Genomic DNA, 18,632 nt, shown 5'->3' on the forward strand with positions numbered 1-18,632 from the left:
CGGAGCCAGAAAGAGATTCAACCCGGGGCTGACAGGTGGACAAGATACTAAGCTAACTAAAATTATATTAAATTCTACTATTTTGAGGTTTTATTATTACCATTTTATTTTTTAATTACACAGTACAACTCAGACACTCACAACACACACGTAAACTCACACATATGAACACACATATGCAAACTTTATTTCTATGAGCATCTTCGAAGACTTAGTCGGAAAATCCTCAAGATTGATGAAAATCATCACATTCGAAGGTTTAGCCGGCAAATCCTCGAATCTCAGGATTGATGAAATCATCGCAGACGTCTCGCTGTCGACGGGAACATCGCTTGCCACTAAAAGCTCAATACCATTAAATTTTAGAATATTCGATCTCTTAGGGAGTCGAACTCAAGACCTAAGATACTATTAGACTCATGTAATCACTGGGCTATAAGCCCTTTCGCAATTATTGACATTTCACGTGGAAGAAGCTAGGCTAGACCTTTGCGGCAGCACGCGGACCCTGGCTCCGCCCATACACGTCTGTGCTTGCAGGACTGTAGAGAAATACTCCCTCCATTCTAAATTATAAGTTATTCTAAAAATCTTGGAGAGTCAAAGTTTTTCAAATTTGATCAAATTTATATAACAAGATAACAATATTTATGATACCAATTAAGTATTCGCTATATTTTCATAGTGCACCTATTTGATGTCATAAATATTTGTGTTTCTCTCTATAATTTTGATCAAACTTTGAAATAGTTTGACTCTCTAAAATTTTTGGAATGACTTATCATTTGGAACGGAGGCGGTAGCAAACAGCTCCGCGCATGCACGTCTGTGCTTGTAGGACAGTAGAGAATAGCAAGCAGTGTTGGAACAGCACAGCATATGCAATGCACACAGAGCGCGAGCAGGGATAGATGCTGGAATTGAAGGTAGGAGGTTTATCTCCCTTGTCTTTCTTCCAGCCTCTATTTTCCTCTTCATCTCTTTTTTTTTCTCCGTCTCTTCCTCTGCCCTCCCTTTAATTTCCATAAAATTCTTGAGGGTAATGAGCTTGAGCCCCCTCAGCCACTATGCTGGCTCGGCCACTGAGCGCGAGGTAAGAAAAGCAAGGCTTCAATCGAAGAAGTGAGTTTGTACTGCAAGCCTAATTAGTTCGCTTCAAAAAAAATATTAGCATGCTAAAATATGGTAAATCTATAAATTTTGGCACTTATTTTGTTGAAGATCCAAAAAGTTACCAATCTAATCAAATACTAAACTTGCTAAAATTTTGTTAAAAAAAATAGCATACTCACGTTTTCATACACCTATATTTTGATATGCCAATATTTTTGAGGTAACCAATCAGGCCCGTATCGTGTCGTGCGTTGCGTTAGGCGCGAGAGGTATTTGGGCCGGCGGTTTTTTCTTTTTTATATTTAAAAAAATTAAAATTTCAAAAATATATGTCCGTTTTGAAAAATTTCGAAAATATACCCCGGTCGCGCGCACCAGGGGCGACAGAACCTTAATGTAATTTTTTTCTTCTAATTTGCAAAGAGGTCCCTGACCGGGGGCGCGTGGGGGCAAGGGGGCCTGTCGCCCCCCCCCCCCCTCGGGCGACTGGGGGCCTGTCGCCCCCTCCCCTCGGGCAACAGGGGGGCCTATCGCGCCCCCCCCGGGCGACCGGCTCTGCCCCCTATATAAGCCCTTGACCCCTATTTCCTCCTCATTTGAGCCCAAAAATTTCACCAAAAATCTAGAAAAAAGAGAGGGGTGAGGAGAAGGGAATCGGCGAAGTCCTGCCGGATTGCGCACTTGTGATCTGCAGGTAAATACATTTAACTTATACTCCCTCTATTAAGTTTTGATTGATATATTTCCATATGGCACAATGATCAAGGGCACCACAAGTGTGCTTATCAATCTAATAAATGCAACAGACTTTTTTGTTGGTCCTCCAATGGTTTAACTGGAAACTCCTTGTAACTAGTGCTATTTATTGTCACAACCCATACCAATAGTAAATATAGCTATCATTTTTGAACATTTAAGTTTTTGAAATATAGCTATCAAAAGTGAATGGAGGGAGTATATTTTTCCATTGGTATTGTAGAGTAATTTAATTTATTTTTTCCATTTAAGTAGGAGTTTAATGATACTTTAGTTACGTAGTAGTAAATTAGTTTAGAAAATTAGTACTACGTGTTTATTATTACAATTGCAGTACTATTAGAGACGTGTTTATAAATTAATTACGATTTAGAATAGAATTTTGCATATGCAATATAGAACTCATCACGTAGTTATAAATACTTATATGTTGTAGTTGAAATCCATACTTAGTTTTTACGGATTATTGAATAAGGTAGTGAAGTAAAGTGTATAACTCGATAAGTATTCTGTGATATAGAGATATGTCGAGGAAGATGCAGTTTCAAGTATTTTTTGGTGACTACAATATTTTGTATGGGCCAAATGGAGTAGACCTTTCTGCCTTTAAGTGTACATCTAGCGCCATAGATAAACCTCTGGAGAGGAGTTTTGGTTCCATATATAAGTGGCAGCAGCGTGGGTTCCGTATTGATCCGGAGACACATGTGATGACCGTCCAGTCTCTTGTTAATTGGGAGGTAGAAAGTGATTTATGGGTATTGATGATGATACACAGCACTGATGACTGGCAGAAGTACATGCAAGCAGCTCTAGAGCGCGGGTGACCTCTGGCCATTCTTGTTCAAACCCGGGAGAAGACACAAAATGAAATCCAACATGGTACAGATCAAGCAACTCCGAGTATTCGAAGAGAGACCAACTATGTTGAGCAAGATGAGTAAGAAGAGATAGAGAACCAAAACATCGGACCACAGAGCCTTGCTGATGAGGGAGAGAGGATACATAGCATTATGGACGAGATGGAGGCAGAAGACCAAACTGCAATGGAGATGGAAGAATATGAGGGCTCATCTGATGACGAGCAGTACTCATTGCCAAAAGAGTGGAAGGAGCATGGTTTTGACAATCATGTCGTAGAAGGCGTACGAAATCAGGAGTGGGAGTACAGAGGAAATGAGGTAGTGTAAGGTGCAACATATCCAAACATTGAAGCCGTAAAAGATGCTGTGAGACTATGTGCAATATCATTGAAACAAGAATTTAGAGTCGTAAACTCTGGCAGTAAAGAATACGAGGTGAAGTGTGTGAATGATGGATGTCCATGGCAGTACATGCATTCAAGGGAAAATGGAAGTCGAACTGGAAATATTCCATTGTGACAGAGCACACTAGTTTGCTGTCAGAAGTTCTTCCCTCGCATCACAATATATTATACGACTTTATTGCAAAGCAAATATATGGGTTGATTATGGACAACCTAAATTATGAGCCAAAAATGATTGTTCGACACATTGAGCAGACTTACCAGTACACCATTAGTTATTTGAAGGCATGGCGGGCTAAACAAAGAGTGTTCGAGATGCGGTTCGGTACATACGAGGCATCAAATGATAACCTACCTCGTATGTTATCCCAGGTTGCTGCTAGAAATCCTGGAAGCTTTTATGACACATACCTCGTACCAGCCGTGACTAGGGGGCAAAGCATTCTGCAACGAGCCTTCTTTTGCCTAGGTGCCTGTGTTAGGGCATTTCGGTGTTGTCTTCCGGTGATCTGCATTGATGGCACATTTCTGACTGGAAAGTATAAAGGTCAGATACCGCTATCGGGGTAGATTGCAACAACCAAATAGTTCCGCTCGCATTTGCATTTGTTGAGAATGAGAACTTAGACAGTTGGTATTGGTTCCTTGAACAAGTGAAGGTTCATGTTGTTGCTGCACGTCCAGATGTGTGCCTTATTAGTGATAGACATGCAGGTCTGCTACAATCAATACTGAAATTACAACGTGGAACTGCGACAACGCCTCCATTGTGGCCCGATGTCCAAAACAGGTGGTGCATTAGGCATATGAGTGCAAACTTCTATGACCACTTCAAGAACAAGGATCTTAAGAACATGTTTAAGAGGTTGTGCACCCAAAATCAACAAAGAAAATTCAATGCATTATGGCAGATGCTTGATCAGTTGACTGCAGAGCAAGTTAAGGTAAAGACATCAGGAACAAGTACGAGTCAGGCTGCAGAGTCTAGGGATTCAATTGAGAAGGCATTTTCACACTGGATTCGAGGTGCACCTAAGGAGAAATGGTCATTCTTTTATGATACCAACAGAATACGGTATGGTATTCAGACAACGAACCATGCAGAGTGTTTCAATATGGTTATTCATTCTTGTCGTGCCTTTCCTCTTGTGGGAATTAATGAGTTCATCATGTATGGGTGCATGAAGTATTTCAGAGAGCGTTACATGGCTGCAAGCATAAACATCAGCAACCCCCAAATTCAGTTTTGCACAATAGTGACACAATGTATGCAACAGAAGATTGAAAAGGCCAAACTGCACCGCGTCATATCGACAGGTACAATGGAGCATAGATTTGAGGTTCTATGCAAGGATAGAACTGGTCGTGGTATCCGTAGAGATAGGGTGGTACAGGAGAGTTTGATTATAGTAGATGGCAAAGTCTTCTGCTCCTGCATGAAGCCTAAGTTATTGCATTTGCCATGCTCGCATCTCATTGTGACATGTGCAGAGTCTGGGTTGCAGCCAGGAGTATTTGTTTCACCTTACTTCAGCAAGGAAGCAGCTGTATCCACCTGGGGACATGAGGTATTGTAGCGAAAATGGCCTCTCATGCCATATTTCAATATATTTTTTTGGTGATTGATATAGACAACATAACACTTGGACTAATATGATTGTTAAGATGACCATTCTCAGGCTTTTAGGTTCAAGTGATGACAAAGAGAAGATAGGTGTAGCTAGGCCCGAAGGGCCGCCCCTACGGGGGTTCCACTACCCTGAAACCTCTTCGGTCCAAGGGACAAGAATTGAAGAGACCGTGAAGAAATTCAAGTCAAACCGAACAAGACAGAGACAATTTGCTATCACCGGTTAAACCGACGTTAGGCACCGGTTAAACCGACGTTAGGCAAATTGTACTCATCGGTGCAATGGACCCAGAAAGCTGAGACTAGGGTTTTGCGCCGGTTGAACCGACGATGCCTGAAGACAACTCGTCGGTGCAATGACTTGAAGTGAAGACTGACCCAGAGGCACCGGTTAAACCGACGATAAAGAAAAAGTGAGCGTCGGTGCAGTTGTCCAGAGACTCCATTTTTTGGGGGGTTTCTGAGCTTGCACTCACCGGTTAAACCGACGTTAATTTTGAGAGCGTCGGTCGATTGATCAAATAGCCGTTGGAAGATTGTAATGGCTAGTTGCTGGGAAAATACACTCACCGGTTAAACCGGTGATGACAAAAACTGGAGCGTCAGTTTAACCGGCGTTAAGAGATTTTGTCAGCCTTTTTCCCAACGGCTAGTTTGGAGGGTTGGACTATATATATGCCACCCCACGGCTCATTTGAGGTTGCTGGAGACCAAGGAAGTATACAAGAGCCAAAGATCATCTCCAACCACCATAGAGCTTCATTGTAGATCATATAGACTTAAGCACACTTGTGAGAGTGCTTAGTGCTTGTAATAGGGATTAATTCTTGCGAGAGCTCCCTTGAGAGAAGTCTTGCTGCGGCAAGCAATCCTTGTGATCCGTCGTGTGACCCTCCGACTTGGTGTGGAGTGGCAACGACACTTTGTGCGGGGGAAGAGGAGACCCCCTCCTTGGTGGAGAAGCTCCGTAGTGGATTTCGGCCGGGTGACCGAGAGAGACGGTGGCGGTGCATTAGACTCGGTGTCTTGTGGGCACTTGCCTTTGCTTGCAGGCATCGTCTTGGTGGCGCAGTGCAAGACGGTGATCGGAAGAGCCTCGGTGTCCCGTGGACGTAGGCGTTTGTGCCGAACCACGTTACATGACTGTGTCTACTCGGGAGTTTGCATCCCTCTTACACTTACCTCTTTACTTACCATATTACGTTTCCGCATTTACTCTACCTTGCGTGCCTCTACTTTCCTAGTTGGTTTGATTAGGATTGGTTATAGGTTGCAAGTATTTTGGGGTAAGTAGAGAATAGCAAAGATAAACCTTAGTCATAACTAGCATGTATAGGACGTGTTAGGTTTATCTTATGCAAGTAGTTTGAGCCCTAGGTTAAAAAGCGATTAGCAACCCTATTCATCCCCTCTCCCTCTAGGGTCGGACACCCCGGTGATCCTTACAGGTATACAAGATTGGAATAGTGGGACCTTTCATTCAGGATAATGAGGATAACATGTTTATTTCTGATCCAGCCACTAAGAAAGGCAAAGGCCGCCGTCAGACACATCGTATTCGGAATGGTATGGACGAGTCCGAAGCAAGCAAGGCATAAAAGCGTTGCAGCCAATGTGGAGCATTGAGTCACAACTACAAGAAGTGTCCTCAGAATGCACTTCACGATGCTGCTGACGTCGGTCCTTCCGGAAATCCCAGAGATGGAGCACCTCCTACGTTCAGACGACCATCGGCGAGAATTGCTCGTGGAAGGCACTCGGTGTCATGATCCACCAGTGTGCAGTTTATACCTATATACTAATCGTGCGTGGAGTTTGTATCGAACATATCTGTAATATGTAGTAATCGTGCGTCCAGTTTGTATGTAACATATATGTAATGTATAAATATCGTGCGTCCAGTTTGTATTGAACCTATCTGTAATATGTAGTAATCGTGCGTCCAGTTTGTATCGAATCTATCTGTAATGTATAAATATCGTGCGTCCAGTTTGTATAGAATATATATGTACCTATGTGTTCTCATATATTTTTGAATGTAGGTATGGAGATGGACTCCTTGCTAGACCCAATTATCGACTCGAGCCACAGGTCTTTCTTTCCAGCAGTTGAGCACCGAGCCCTAGTGGTGCTACATCCTCGTCCACCTGGGGAGGCGATCTCTATACACCACGATTGGGTTGACAGGTATGTAATGAAATATTATTGTTTATCACTTATGTATTCGTCCGTATTCTTTTGTTTTGACAATTTTGTTTATTGCAGGTTACATGAGTCCGGTCTATTGACTCTGGGCCGTCTTGTCGAGGGTGGGCTTGTTCAGCTCGACCGATCCCTCCTGACGGCGCTCATTGACAGATGGAGGCTGGAGACACATATGTTCCACCTCTCGTGTGGGGAGTGGGGAGATGACTCCTACGCTGCAGGACGTGGCCTACCTCCTCGGCCTCCCTATCGTCGGGAGGCTGTAGGTCCGCGTGTGGTGGCGGCCTCGTGGAAGGATGACCTGGAGGCCCGTTTTGCCCTGGTTGACCGCGTGGAAGAAGCAGGTCCGATCAACCCGCACCCGCGAGCAGCAGGTCCTTCGAAGACCTGGTTCCTACAGTTTACAGTACGTATTCATTGCATATTTAAGTTTAATTGTTACAATTCACATGTTGCATTGTCAGTAGAAACCATTAATCTTAATTGTTTATGCAGCCTACCCTGTTGGCTGTGGATGCCGACAAGTACAGTGTGACTTTGGTTGTTTGGTTACATCATATTCAACAACACTTATGGCAACTCGGTCGATAGGATTCTCCTTCCGTATGCACGGGAGATTGCGGATGGGGACGAGGACGAGGACGTACCGCCCTACAGCTGGGGTGAGGCGGTACTTGCAGCCACTTACCATGGACTCTGCGACGGCTGCATGAAGACACACGGGAACACTATCCTGGCGGGGTGCCCACTACTGCTGCAACTTTGGTCGTACGAGAGGCTAGCCGTTGGTCGGCCCATCGTCAGCCACGAGCCTTACCACGAGGCCATGTACGGCGACTAGGAGGACGACAGGCCCACTATGGGAATTCTCTGGATCTGGCGTCAAGTACGTTCGCAACAAATCTAATTTTGTCATTCATTGTTACACGATGCATTAGCGCACTTTTAATTTTATTTATTCGGACTGCAGAGGTCCTGGGCACATGCGCAGGTTAGACGCGCATATCCTGAGTTTGTTTCGGAGCTTGACATGCTGACGCCGGAGGACGTTGTGTGGGAGCCTTACAGCCAAGAGGTTGTGGCTACCCGTGCATCAGCAGGCCTGTCTTCGCACTGCTCCGCGAATGCGAGCCTGTGGCTTACTACAGCCGTCCTGGTTTACGACATCGCGGTTGAGGCATATTGCCCCTGGAGAGCCGTCCTGGTTTACGACATCGCGGTTGAGGCATATTGCCCCTGGAGAGTCAGGAGACAGTTTGGGCAGCGCCAGGAGTTTTCGGTGCCCACCGCGTTGGAGTGTGTCAGTCACCAGGACCATAGGTAATTATGATGAACTTGGCTCATACATTCGTGTCGAATCTAACGATTCTTCGTGGTCCACTTTTGTAAGTTGTCAAGGAGTGGCTTGCCGTGCTCTGCTGATTGGCTCACCAAGATGCAGCCGTGGGTGGACCAATGGGAACAGGCAGACGAGCACTTGGTCCATCCAACAGGACCACACACAGACAGCTCCTTTAGGGCTTACCTCACTCGGGCTCGTCTGGTTTATGTTGACACTCACCCGCAGGCACACCAGGCGAGGCCTCAGGATGGCTATGCCCGGCACCACGTGGAGGCACTAACTGGCACGATGAGTCTCTTGATCATATTTGCATATATATATATATATTAATATTTATAAGATAATTCATGTGTTACTAACTGTTCCTTTACTCAATGGATGCAGTTTCGCCTTTGCAACATGATGGAGACGGACTGCTCGACTTACCTGACGACGTGCCGGATCCCCAACAACCCAGTTTGAGCAGACAGAGGCATGGTCGAGGCAGCGTGACCAGTTGCGTTCAGTACTGAAACTTGGCGTGTGCAGTATAAAGACAGCCACGGGTCGTCCCAGGCCTCGTCGTCGTTCCTGTGTCCGGCGACCGTGCACCGGCCGATGTCTCAGTACTACACAACTGCAGGTAACGTAGATATCTCTTTAAAATTAGATCAAGTGTTGCTACATATTTACTAATATCACAAACAGGATATGATCCAGCTACTGCGTTCGGCCATACTGGAATGTTTAGAGGGGCACCACCAGTTGGCGGACCGTATCCAGGGATGGTACCGGGGCCACAGATACCGGCCTACATAGGTTAGTTTATGTTTCATATTTTGGTTTCTACATGTTATGACGAAAGACACGAGCGTACGCTAACATCCGCATTTTATGCGTAGGATTCTACCCCGATGCGGGCGCCAGACCTTCTTCCTCCTTTCGACCTGGTATAAAACACTCTCTCAATACACTCACTAATTTACCACGCAACATATGTTGGTTTACGTTTATATGTTACACATGGTTTGTTTCGAGTACGTTCATTCCAGATAACGAGGGCGTCACCTTAGACGAACTCGACAGCTTGACTCCAGACTCACCTGGCGCGCACGGTGACCCCGATGTCTTGGGGTATTCACAGCTAGGAGGAGCACCACTTGGGATCTCTCAGCAGCAGACACCGCAGCCCTCTTTGCGTCCTGAGCGACAGGTGAGGTCTCCGGATCGTCACACCTACTCCGAGGGCCATGTCCGTGCTCAGCAGAGGGCTAAGAGGGTCCATCGCCCTAGGGGTGGTTAGATATATCCGATGTTTGTATCTTTGATGTTTATTTGTAATGACATAGCTGTGGACCGCTTATTTGTACACTTCAACGTTCGCCTCTGATCACTCTCGTATTTTCCATTACATACGATAGATGGTATGTTTATGTTTCGATGCTCCATTACGACTAAGTACTATTCAGACTCGACATTGTGTACATGTCCAGCGAATGCAAGTTAGGTACGAGACATACATACAAGCATAATACAACATTAACAATACTAAATGCGAATACATCTTAAACCGATGAACATCATATGTTATAGATCATTGCATGAAATCATCTAGGTCGTCATCCCAGTTGACAGATGCTGGTGCTGCAGGTGGTGTAGTATGACTCGACGAACCTCTTGTCTTTCCCTTTCTCTCTTTTCTGGATCTACGTTCATGTACAGGGGGAGGAACATCATGTGTTGGAGGCCATGGTTTGGGGGGCATGAAGTCATCCATGTCGTCATCCCAGTTAACACAAGTTTGTGCTGCAGGTGGTGCAACATGACTTGACGAACCTCTTGCCTTTCTCTTTGTCTCTTTTCTGGTTCTAGATTCATGTAAAGGGGGAGGAACATCATGTGTTGGAGGCCATGGTTTGGGGGGCATGAAGTCATCCATGTTGTCATTCCAGTTAACACAAGTTGGTGCTTGAGGTGCTGCAGCATGACTCGACGAACCTCCGGTCATCTGTTTTTACGCAGGCCAAGTACTATCACCCGAAGATCTTATCCACCCCCTTCGTCTAGTTTGTGGCATAAGTCCACCGAAGATACATACCAATTTACGGAAATTTGGTATCGATTTGTTAATCAACTCCGTATCCTCGGGGTAATCCTAGCATATAATTAAACAACAATGTTACTGTTTTATAAATATGGATTCCAAATGACGGACGGGATTAGAACTGAATGAGAGTTACCTTAATGTGCATCTCATACACCTCTGGCTGCATCCATATTTTACAAAAACTTTGTAAGAATCCAATGATATTAGGATGATTCGCTAGTTCACATACTCTCATATATATCTTCCAACGTTCTAGCAGGTGTCCCTTTACACCTTGCGTTGTAATACCTCGAAATAATGTGAAATCTTTAAACTCTACACTTTGGACAACACCATCTCTATCGTACCATCCGCTAACGGATCCAACTTCTTACTGATAACAAGATGGGTCATGATATCAAGTATTATACTAGATTTTTCTTCGGTCCATGAAAATCCTCCACAATTGGAGGCAGTCATTGTCTTATACTGCAATATCAATAAGGTACTATCATAATTCTATTCTAATTCATAATTAATTTAAAAATAAGTCTGTAATAGTACTGAAATTGTAATACTAAACGGGTGTTCTAAAGCACCAAATCTAATTCAGCTAATCCGCTAATTAAATTAAATTATTATACAATATCAATGGATTCATACGGAAGTTACCGGTAGATCACAAGTGCGCAATTCGGCAGAGCTTCGCCGCTTTTCTTCTCCTCACCCCTCTCTTTTTCTGATTTTTTGGTGCAATTTTTGGTCTCAAATGAGAAGGGAATGGAGGCCAGGACCAGCGGCGGATCCAAAGGGGGGGCTGGGGGGCTCCAGCCCCCCTAAGAGCCCCTAATTACATATAAATTACTGTAGCAAAAGTTCAAATTACCATTAAATCTTCACACAAATCAACATATCCATTGTTTCAGCCCCTCTTGTCTCTCATCCTGCATCCGCCACTGGCCAGGATTTATATAGGGTGGGAGACCCCCTATTGCCCGTGGGGGGGCCTATCGCCTGGGGGGCGACAGGACCCCCTCCCTCCACACACCCCCGGTCAGGGACCTCTTCACAAATTCAAAAAAAATTATATTAAGGTCCTGTCGCCCGTTGATTGGACGACAGGACCCCTGTCGCCCCTGGGGCGGGCGACCGTGGACCATTTTCGAAATTTTTCAAAACGGACATATATTTTTGAAATTTTTATTTTTTTAAATATAAAAAAGAAAAAGACGCTTTGGGCCGTGTACACGGCTGGCGTTGGGCCATTCTCGTACCGCGGGCAGAGCCCGTAAGGAGCGGCAGGAGCGATACTGTAGAACTGAAAACTCTGAACCCGACCCTCTTCTGCCGTTTTCCCGAGTTCTTCCCCAAACTTCCCAAATTCTATCCGAAATCCATCCAAATCTCTCCCCCAATTTTTGACGAACCTTGTTTGGATAAAGTACATCTTATAAACCGCAGATTCCTTAGGATCCACAGTTTCGTTTCCTTTAGTAATTGGTGAAATATATTCCCATCGTGTATATTCCAGCTCCCTTCTCAGCAAGGGCAGCAGCCTCAGGTCGCCGTAGTCCTCGCCCACTACTGGATCACCTAGCATGCCATGCTCTGCTCAAGGTCGGCGAGCCACTTGTCATCGCCCCTGCAGCGGACGTAGTGCCGACCGCCGCGCCGTGCTCCTCGATGCGGCGGGGTGGCGGGCGGACGATGAGGTCACGGCCACAGGTGAGGTGGTGGTGATCGCATATGCCCGTGCGGCCGTGCCCGTGCTGAAGGGCGCGCCTGCAGTTGATGCAGTAGGCGTCCCTGGTGAGGGCCTGAGGGGCGGCGTGGCCTGTAATCGTGCTGGACGAAGCGGTTGGGTTGATGATGAGGTGGCCCTCGGTCGGTTCCCCGTCCGTCGCCGGGTAGCGCGTGCAGAAGGCTATCTGGCTGGCCGGCGTCCTCCACGCCGACGGGGGTGCGACGGTCGACGGCGCATGGCCATCCATCTCCAGTGGTGATCCTGGCAGCAGCGGGAAGAGAAGGCCTGCATAGTACACATCCCACACACGAGCGGTCGCGCCGGCACGTCCGCGACACGGCGACAGGTCCTCGTCCATGCCAAGCCGCTGCTCGCTGAGTCGTGTGAGGTATGAACCCGAACCAACGGTTCATGTCCAACCAGTGAACCAAGGCTGCCCCACATCTCCACCAGCAGGCCAGCTTTTGGGTGGTTAGTTTGGCGCGATTCAGCTTCAGCTGACATGCTCATCCACCACCTCACCTGCGAGATATTTGTGTGTCACTCTGCTAATGGTTTGGAAACCAATTCAAAACCACCCCCGAACCATTTTATTATTAATATACTTTAGAAACCAAATCAACTCCATCCACTTACTATTCCACCCAAACCAATCCAAACTAATTCCTATTTACTCCCAAAGCAAACCAAACCAATAGTTTTAACCCAAACAAACCGATGTCGAACTACTACACGTCTAATTCTCTCCAAGTAGTTTAGTGCATCCGCTCTTTACATGAGGCCCACGTGTAGTTTTAGCCACACTGCTTTGCATAGAGTAACTGCCAGCCATACTGAGTCATCTCCAATAAGTTTCAGTCAATTTCAATAAAATTGTATAGTGTGAACGCGAGGTTTTATTTCCAGGGTTTGACTCTTGACGTGGGGCCCACGTGTAGTTTTAGCCACACTGCTTTGCGCAGAGTAGCTGCCAGTCATACTGAGTCATCTCCAACAAGTTTCAGTCAATTGCGATAAAATTTTATAGTGTGAACATGAGGTTTTATTTCTAGAGTCCGGCTCTTTATGTGGGGCCCACGTATAGATCTAACCACACTGCCTTACCAAGAGTATCTGCGAGTCATATTGAGTCATCTTTAATAAATTTTAATCAATTTCAAAAATTTTATGATGTGAATGTGTGATTGTTACTTTTAGAGTCCATACTATTTTGGACAAAATATCCATTTCAACCCACCCCTGATTCATCTCAATCCATATTTACATAGAACCCACTCCAACCTAACCCATTACTTAACTCAACCCATTTCAACCCGACCAAACACAATCCATCTCAAAACTCAATCTATAAAATCCATTTCAATCCAAACCATTAGCAGGATGATTTGCGAGCCCCTCCCTTTGCTTGCAGTTCAAACCAAGCCAAACCACCAATCCCTTTCGACGCATTTAAGCGCGCCTAGCCCTGCTAATGGGTTGGAACCCGCACCATACCCAACCCCACCCAAAATTAACATATTTAGATACCCAATCCCACCCAACCCAATTAGTTAATTTCTCAACTCTAACCAACCCGCCCCATTATAAGCGGGTAAGCCATAAAAACCCATGGGTTCTACTATGCAGAGGAATTTAGTGGTTCTACACTTAATGTGGGGACCACATATATATCTAGCCACACTACTTTGCACAGAGTATCTGTCAGTCATATTGACTCATCTCTAAAAATTTCAGTCAATTTCGATAAAATTTTATAGTGTGAACGCGAGGTTTTAATTACAGGGTCCGGTTCTTGATGTGGAGCCCACGTATAGTTCTAGCCACGCTATTTTGCACAGAGTAGCTGCCAGTCGTACTGAGTCATCTCCAACAAATTTCAGTCAATTTCGATAAAATTTTATAGTGTGAACGCGAGATTTTAATTTTAGGGTCCGGCTCTTGATGTGGAGTCCACGTGTAGTTCTAGCCACGCTGCTTTGCACAGAGTAGCTGCCAGTCGTACTGAGTCATCTCCAACAAAATTCAGCCAATTTCGATAAAATTTTCTGATATAAACACGTGGTTTTAATTTTAGAGTCCAGCTCTCACGTGGGACCCACATTTATATATAGTTATACTATTTTGTAAAAAGTATCCATTTCAACCCACCCCAACCCGCATTTATATAGAACCCGCCCCGACCCATCCCATTAACTAATACAACCCATTTTAAATCATCCAAACACACTCCATTTCAAAACTCACCCCATAAACCCCATTTCAACCCAACCCATTAGCAGGCATAAGCACGCCCGCCCCCAACCGCACTGGCGAAAAGCTTCGGGCCGCCCCGCACCAGCGCGCGCCAACAAAAATGCACAGGCAGCTCAGGCCCTGTTTAGTTGCATCCAAAATTCCAAAACTTTATAAGATTCTCCGTCACATCGAATTTTTCAACCCATGCATGAAATATTAAATCTACACGAAATAAAAAACTAATTGCATAATTTGCTTGTAAATCACGAGATGAATCTAATGAGCCTAATTAATCTATGACGGGACAATAATTACTCAATACAAACGAAAGTACTGCAGTGTTTTACACCCTAAAATTTTTGCAACTAAACACGGCGTCAGCCTCTCGGCGAGCTCGCCGAGGCAGCAGCAGCAGGACGGCGCCGGCGACGCGGCGCAGGCGATGGCGGTCACCGGGGACGAGTCGGCCTCGCACTCCAAGGCCGACAGGGCGCGGCCGGCGAGGGAGGAGAGGGCCATCCACCTCATCCCACTGCTCACCTTCCTCTGCTTCCTCCTGCTCTTCCTCTGCTCGCGCGACCCCTCCGCTTCCGGTACGTTTCCACCCCTTCCTCGCCGCGCCCCCGCGCGTGTGATTTGCTCATCTGATGAAAGGTTTGCGATTTCGCTTTCTGTTCCTTTCAAGATATGTCGAGCTTCGCTGGCGGCGACGGAGTGAGATCCGGGAACCGGAGGTTGAAGATGATGCTATAGGTCTCTTAGCAATTACCAGATGCGTGTTCGTGGAGTGTTTTCCTTTTTTTTTGAACTAGTATTTTCCATTTTCAATCAGATATTGCAATGTATCTTGCGCTCAAATGGAGCAGCATCTAAAGCTGTACTTGTCCAGCAGTAATAAGCCAGCAAGAAAGCATTGGGCTTCATGCCACTGGTTTCTTTCCTTGGTAATTCTAACTATCAGCATTTTCCTTATCATCAGAGTTGTCTTAACAAGATAATTAAGGATAATATGGTGACACACCATGGCTGATATTTGTGACCATATGGCACAACTATCCTGTCCAATGTAAGGTCCTGCTTGATAGAGTGTGATGGTCCAACAAACCTAGCATTGCCCACACTTCAAGCAGTGGATAACTGTCCAAATTCACAACCTTCCAGTTGAGACATGTTTTGCATACAAAATGCCTTTTTTTAGCAGGACCCCAAAGTTGAATCAGCCTCAGAACAAGGTTGAAATGGACAGGTACTGCCACAGATACTAAAACAATTCATCACCAAAGAAAAGACTGTAGAAGACAACTCAAGTTGCAACTTCACGAAAAACTAGACCAAAAAAACACCAAATGATTGTTACTAGAAAATAACCACCTCCATTATGCCTGAAAACATCATTGAAGGATGACACATTCAACAGCTAAGAGCTGAATGAAACTATCATTGCCTAAAAACAACACTAAAGGATGGCAAATCCAAAATCAAGAGCTGAAGGAAAACTAACATTGCCTGAAAACAATTAAGCCTGAAGGATAGCAGATTCAAAGCAAGAACTGAAAGAAACTATCATTGTCACTCTATCCTGTATCTACAGTAATGTATTACAGAAATCCCTGGGCAGATTCAGGCTTCTTGGGACTGTTGCTAGAATCCCCATCAATAGTGGTCGTGGTGACTGGAATAGTGACAGGGCTTCCAGGGACATGGGTCTTGGCAAACTCACCACTCGGTTGCTTGTGCTCCTGCTCAGTTTGTTCAGCCATCAGAAGGCTGTCTGGAATATTGGCCTTGCATAGTTCAGTCTCATGTTGGTTAGGCTCCTTCTCAACTATTTCAGTGTTTTCTTGGGCCACTGCGATTTCACCCTCCTGATTTTTCAGCTGATCTTTAACTATTTCAGTGTTGCCTGGCACGTTACTCATTTGACTTTCACCCTCTTGGTGCTTGCTCTCCTGCTGAGTCGTTTCAGAACTTCCCAGATTTGCAGAGACTTCCTGAAGCTTGCACTCTTGCCCATCTGCTTCGGAGCTTTCAGGCAAATGAGTCCTTTCGAGTTCACGGTCTCGATGCTCTCCCTCCTGCTCGGCCATCATCCTTTCCTTTGCCTTCGCACCAACATCAGTTGCCGTGGTTGCAACCTTGCTGTAGGCACCAGTTACCCATGCTGCCCCTGTAAGGACATACCTGTTGCTCATGATAGCAGAACTGGCAGTAGAGACAGTCTGTTCAGCAGCAGCTAATGCTGACTTTGTCTTCTCTGCAACCTGGTATTTCTCATCCATTTCCTTCATTTTCTCATTCACAACTATGGTACTGGTGTTGAATTTCTGGCTTAGGCCCATTGTTTTGTCAAGGGAAGCGACCTTGGCAGTTGCAGTCGATGTGAGCTGATGCTTTTCATCAAAAGCCTTCGCTTTTTCAACAGCATCCATGCCAAGAACAAATCCTTTGGCTAGCATAGAACCGACAATATCCTCTGCCTTCCGAAGGGCGGATTCCATGCCACCAGCATTTTTTGACTGATAATGCGTAAGCAGTATTAGGAGTTTGAGATTGCTGAAAGCAATTTGCTAATGGGAGATTTGATTATGGTATGGTTCTACCTCTAAATCAGCTAAAACAGATGCCGGCAGCTTGTAATCAGTGGCTGGTGTGATGATGACAGACATATCTGCTATAGTCGCACCCTGCACGAAAGCACAGATTTGCACGATAGAGAAACAGTGTACGAAGTCACAAAATTTATCATTAATACAGGAAAAGATATTATGACACAAAAGGGAAATTCAAGGAAAGATGGAAAAAAACTCATACTTAGTGACCAAGACAAAATAAACACACTACACATGGCATCACAGTTTCATGGCAGAAAACATATGTGCAGGCTGTATGTTCATATCGAATACATGACTCAAAAGCTAGAAAAAGAAAAGCATTGGTGTAGCTCATCTTTCGGTCAACAAAATCAGTGGAGATAATATTATGTAATTCGCAGTACTTATTCAACAGTTAAAGCGTATTTGGATCAGCATAATCATCGGTACTTTGTAGCAAAGATTGTTAACCAATGGAAGAACCAATACCGTAAGAAGCATAGCCCTCTCTGCTCCTTGATTATCTCCGAACGTGATGTAGGCAAACTGCGACCGCTCATCACAACTACAAAGCATTCTTGGTCAAATTATGTGTGTTTTGTACAAATGATATCATGGAGTGATGGAGATCATATGGCAGTAACCTTTGCAGTTCGACATATACTATGTCACCAGAGAACGAAAAGAACTCGCTAATATCTTGCTCTGATGCATTAAGCGAGACATTGTGGACCTTTATTGTGCCAGTCATGCTTGCCTTCAAAAAAAAAAAAAGCAGTTTGCTTAATGGTTGACACAGCTAGTGAGTGGGAGGAACGCAGAAAACACAATCCATTCCTTGCCCAGACAAAGTATCTCGATCTCAATATGAAGTTGCTAAGCATCGGAAAAAAATTGGAAAAAAGGAAATGACTACAAATGTTCCTTTACATAAATTGCAAGCATCCACTTTGGTGAAGGGCATCTGAACGGTACCACTTGAAGCAATTACACATGATTTCAATCGAAGAGAACGTTGTGTTGCCTTTGGTAGGAAATCTGAAATGTCTGAATCTACAAATGGGCAGGCTTCGAAATTCTAGGCATTCGCAAACCAGAACGATGGACAAGATTCAGAGAACCACGACAAGAGCCCATATAGCATAATCTATCAGGCATCAATCCGCATCCAAGCTGATCCTAATCAAGATCCCCAAATACACCTGTGAAAATAACCTAACATACTTGCTCAGGGAAAATAAGAAACAGCGAGAGAGAAGAAACACGCTCAATCGCAAACAGAAGGAATTTCAAATCTGAGTGCTCACCTCCGCGGATGCGATCCCTACGGCCTCGCGCTCCGTCTGGGAACGGGAACGAGATGGGGCGGGCAGAAATGGAACCGTCGCGCGCGCATTTTGGTGGCGGTTTCATAGGAGCAGTGCTGGTGCCGGTGGTTCCCCTAAAACTGGAGAGCTATGACGTGGCTACGTGTGGGACCGCAAACACCTGGGCCGTTGCATAATCATGGGCTGTCAGCCCATTTACTCCCCACAAAGATACAGGCCCAATGGCGCCTCGCTTCTAGTCTTCTTCGGTTCTTCCTCGTCGCTTCTAATTTCCAACCAAAAAATGGGTGGTGTGGCGGGGTGGACACGGCGGCGGAAGAGAAATTGGTGTTTTCGCCATCATGAGAATCGAGAAT

The 18,632-nt window shown here is 45.3% G+C and overlaps 2 protein-coding genes across 7 annotated transcripts; one reads left to right on the forward strand and one right to left on the reverse strand.

The window, feature by feature from the left end:
• Window positions 1-14,410: 14,410 nt before the first annotated feature.
• LOC120656888 lies at window positions 14,411-15,332 on the forward strand. Of its 2 annotated transcripts, XM_039935096.1 has the most exons (4): window positions 14,411-14,492; window positions 14,739-14,950; window positions 15,043-15,110; window positions 15,190-15,332. In XM_039935096.1, exons 1-3 carry the CDS (start codon window positions 14,476-14,478, stop codon window positions 15,108-15,110), a joined length of 297 nt encoding a protein of 98 aa, XP_039791030.1. In that variant the 5' UTR covers window positions 14,411-14,475; the 3' UTR covers window positions 15,190-15,332. The 2 variants fall into 2 exon arrangements, with proteins under 2 accessions (XP_039791030.1, XP_039791029.1); XM_039935095.1 differs by having other exon boundaries at window positions 15,043-15,314.
• Window positions 15,333-15,647: 315 nt separating this feature from the next.
• LOC120656887 (binding partner of ACD11 1-like) lies at window positions 15,648-18,438 on the reverse strand. Of its 5 annotated transcripts, XM_039935094.1 has the most exons (7): window positions 18,256-18,379; window positions 17,879-18,150; window positions 17,593-17,705; window positions 17,438-17,513; window positions 16,958-17,041; window positions 16,142-16,873; window positions 15,648-16,063 (listed from the first exon to the last, which is right to left on the reverse strand). In XM_039935094.1, the coding sequence occupies exons 2-7, from the start codon at window positions 17,891-17,893 to the stop codon at window positions 15,956-15,958; spliced, it is 1,128 nt and encodes a 375-aa protein (XP_039791028.1). In that variant the 5' UTR covers window positions 17,894-18,150; window positions 18,256-18,379; the 3' UTR covers window positions 15,648-15,955. The 5 variants fall into 5 exon arrangements, with proteins under 5 accessions (XP_039791028.1, XP_039791024.1, XP_039791027.1 ...); XM_039935090.1 differs by having other exon boundaries at window positions 15,648-16,873; window positions 18,256-18,378; XM_039935093.1 differs by having other exon boundaries at window positions 15,707-16,873; window positions 17,924-18,150; window positions 18,256-18,378.
• Window positions 18,439-18,632: the final 194 nt, after the last annotated feature.

This window comes from Panicum virgatum, chromosome 1N (genome assembly GCF_016808335.1).
Source record: "Panicum virgatum strain AP13 chromosome 1N, P.virgatum_v5, whole genome shotgun sequence".
Classification (NCBI taxonomy): Eukaryota; Viridiplantae; Streptophyta; class Magnoliopsida; order Poales; family Poaceae; genus Panicum; species Panicum virgatum.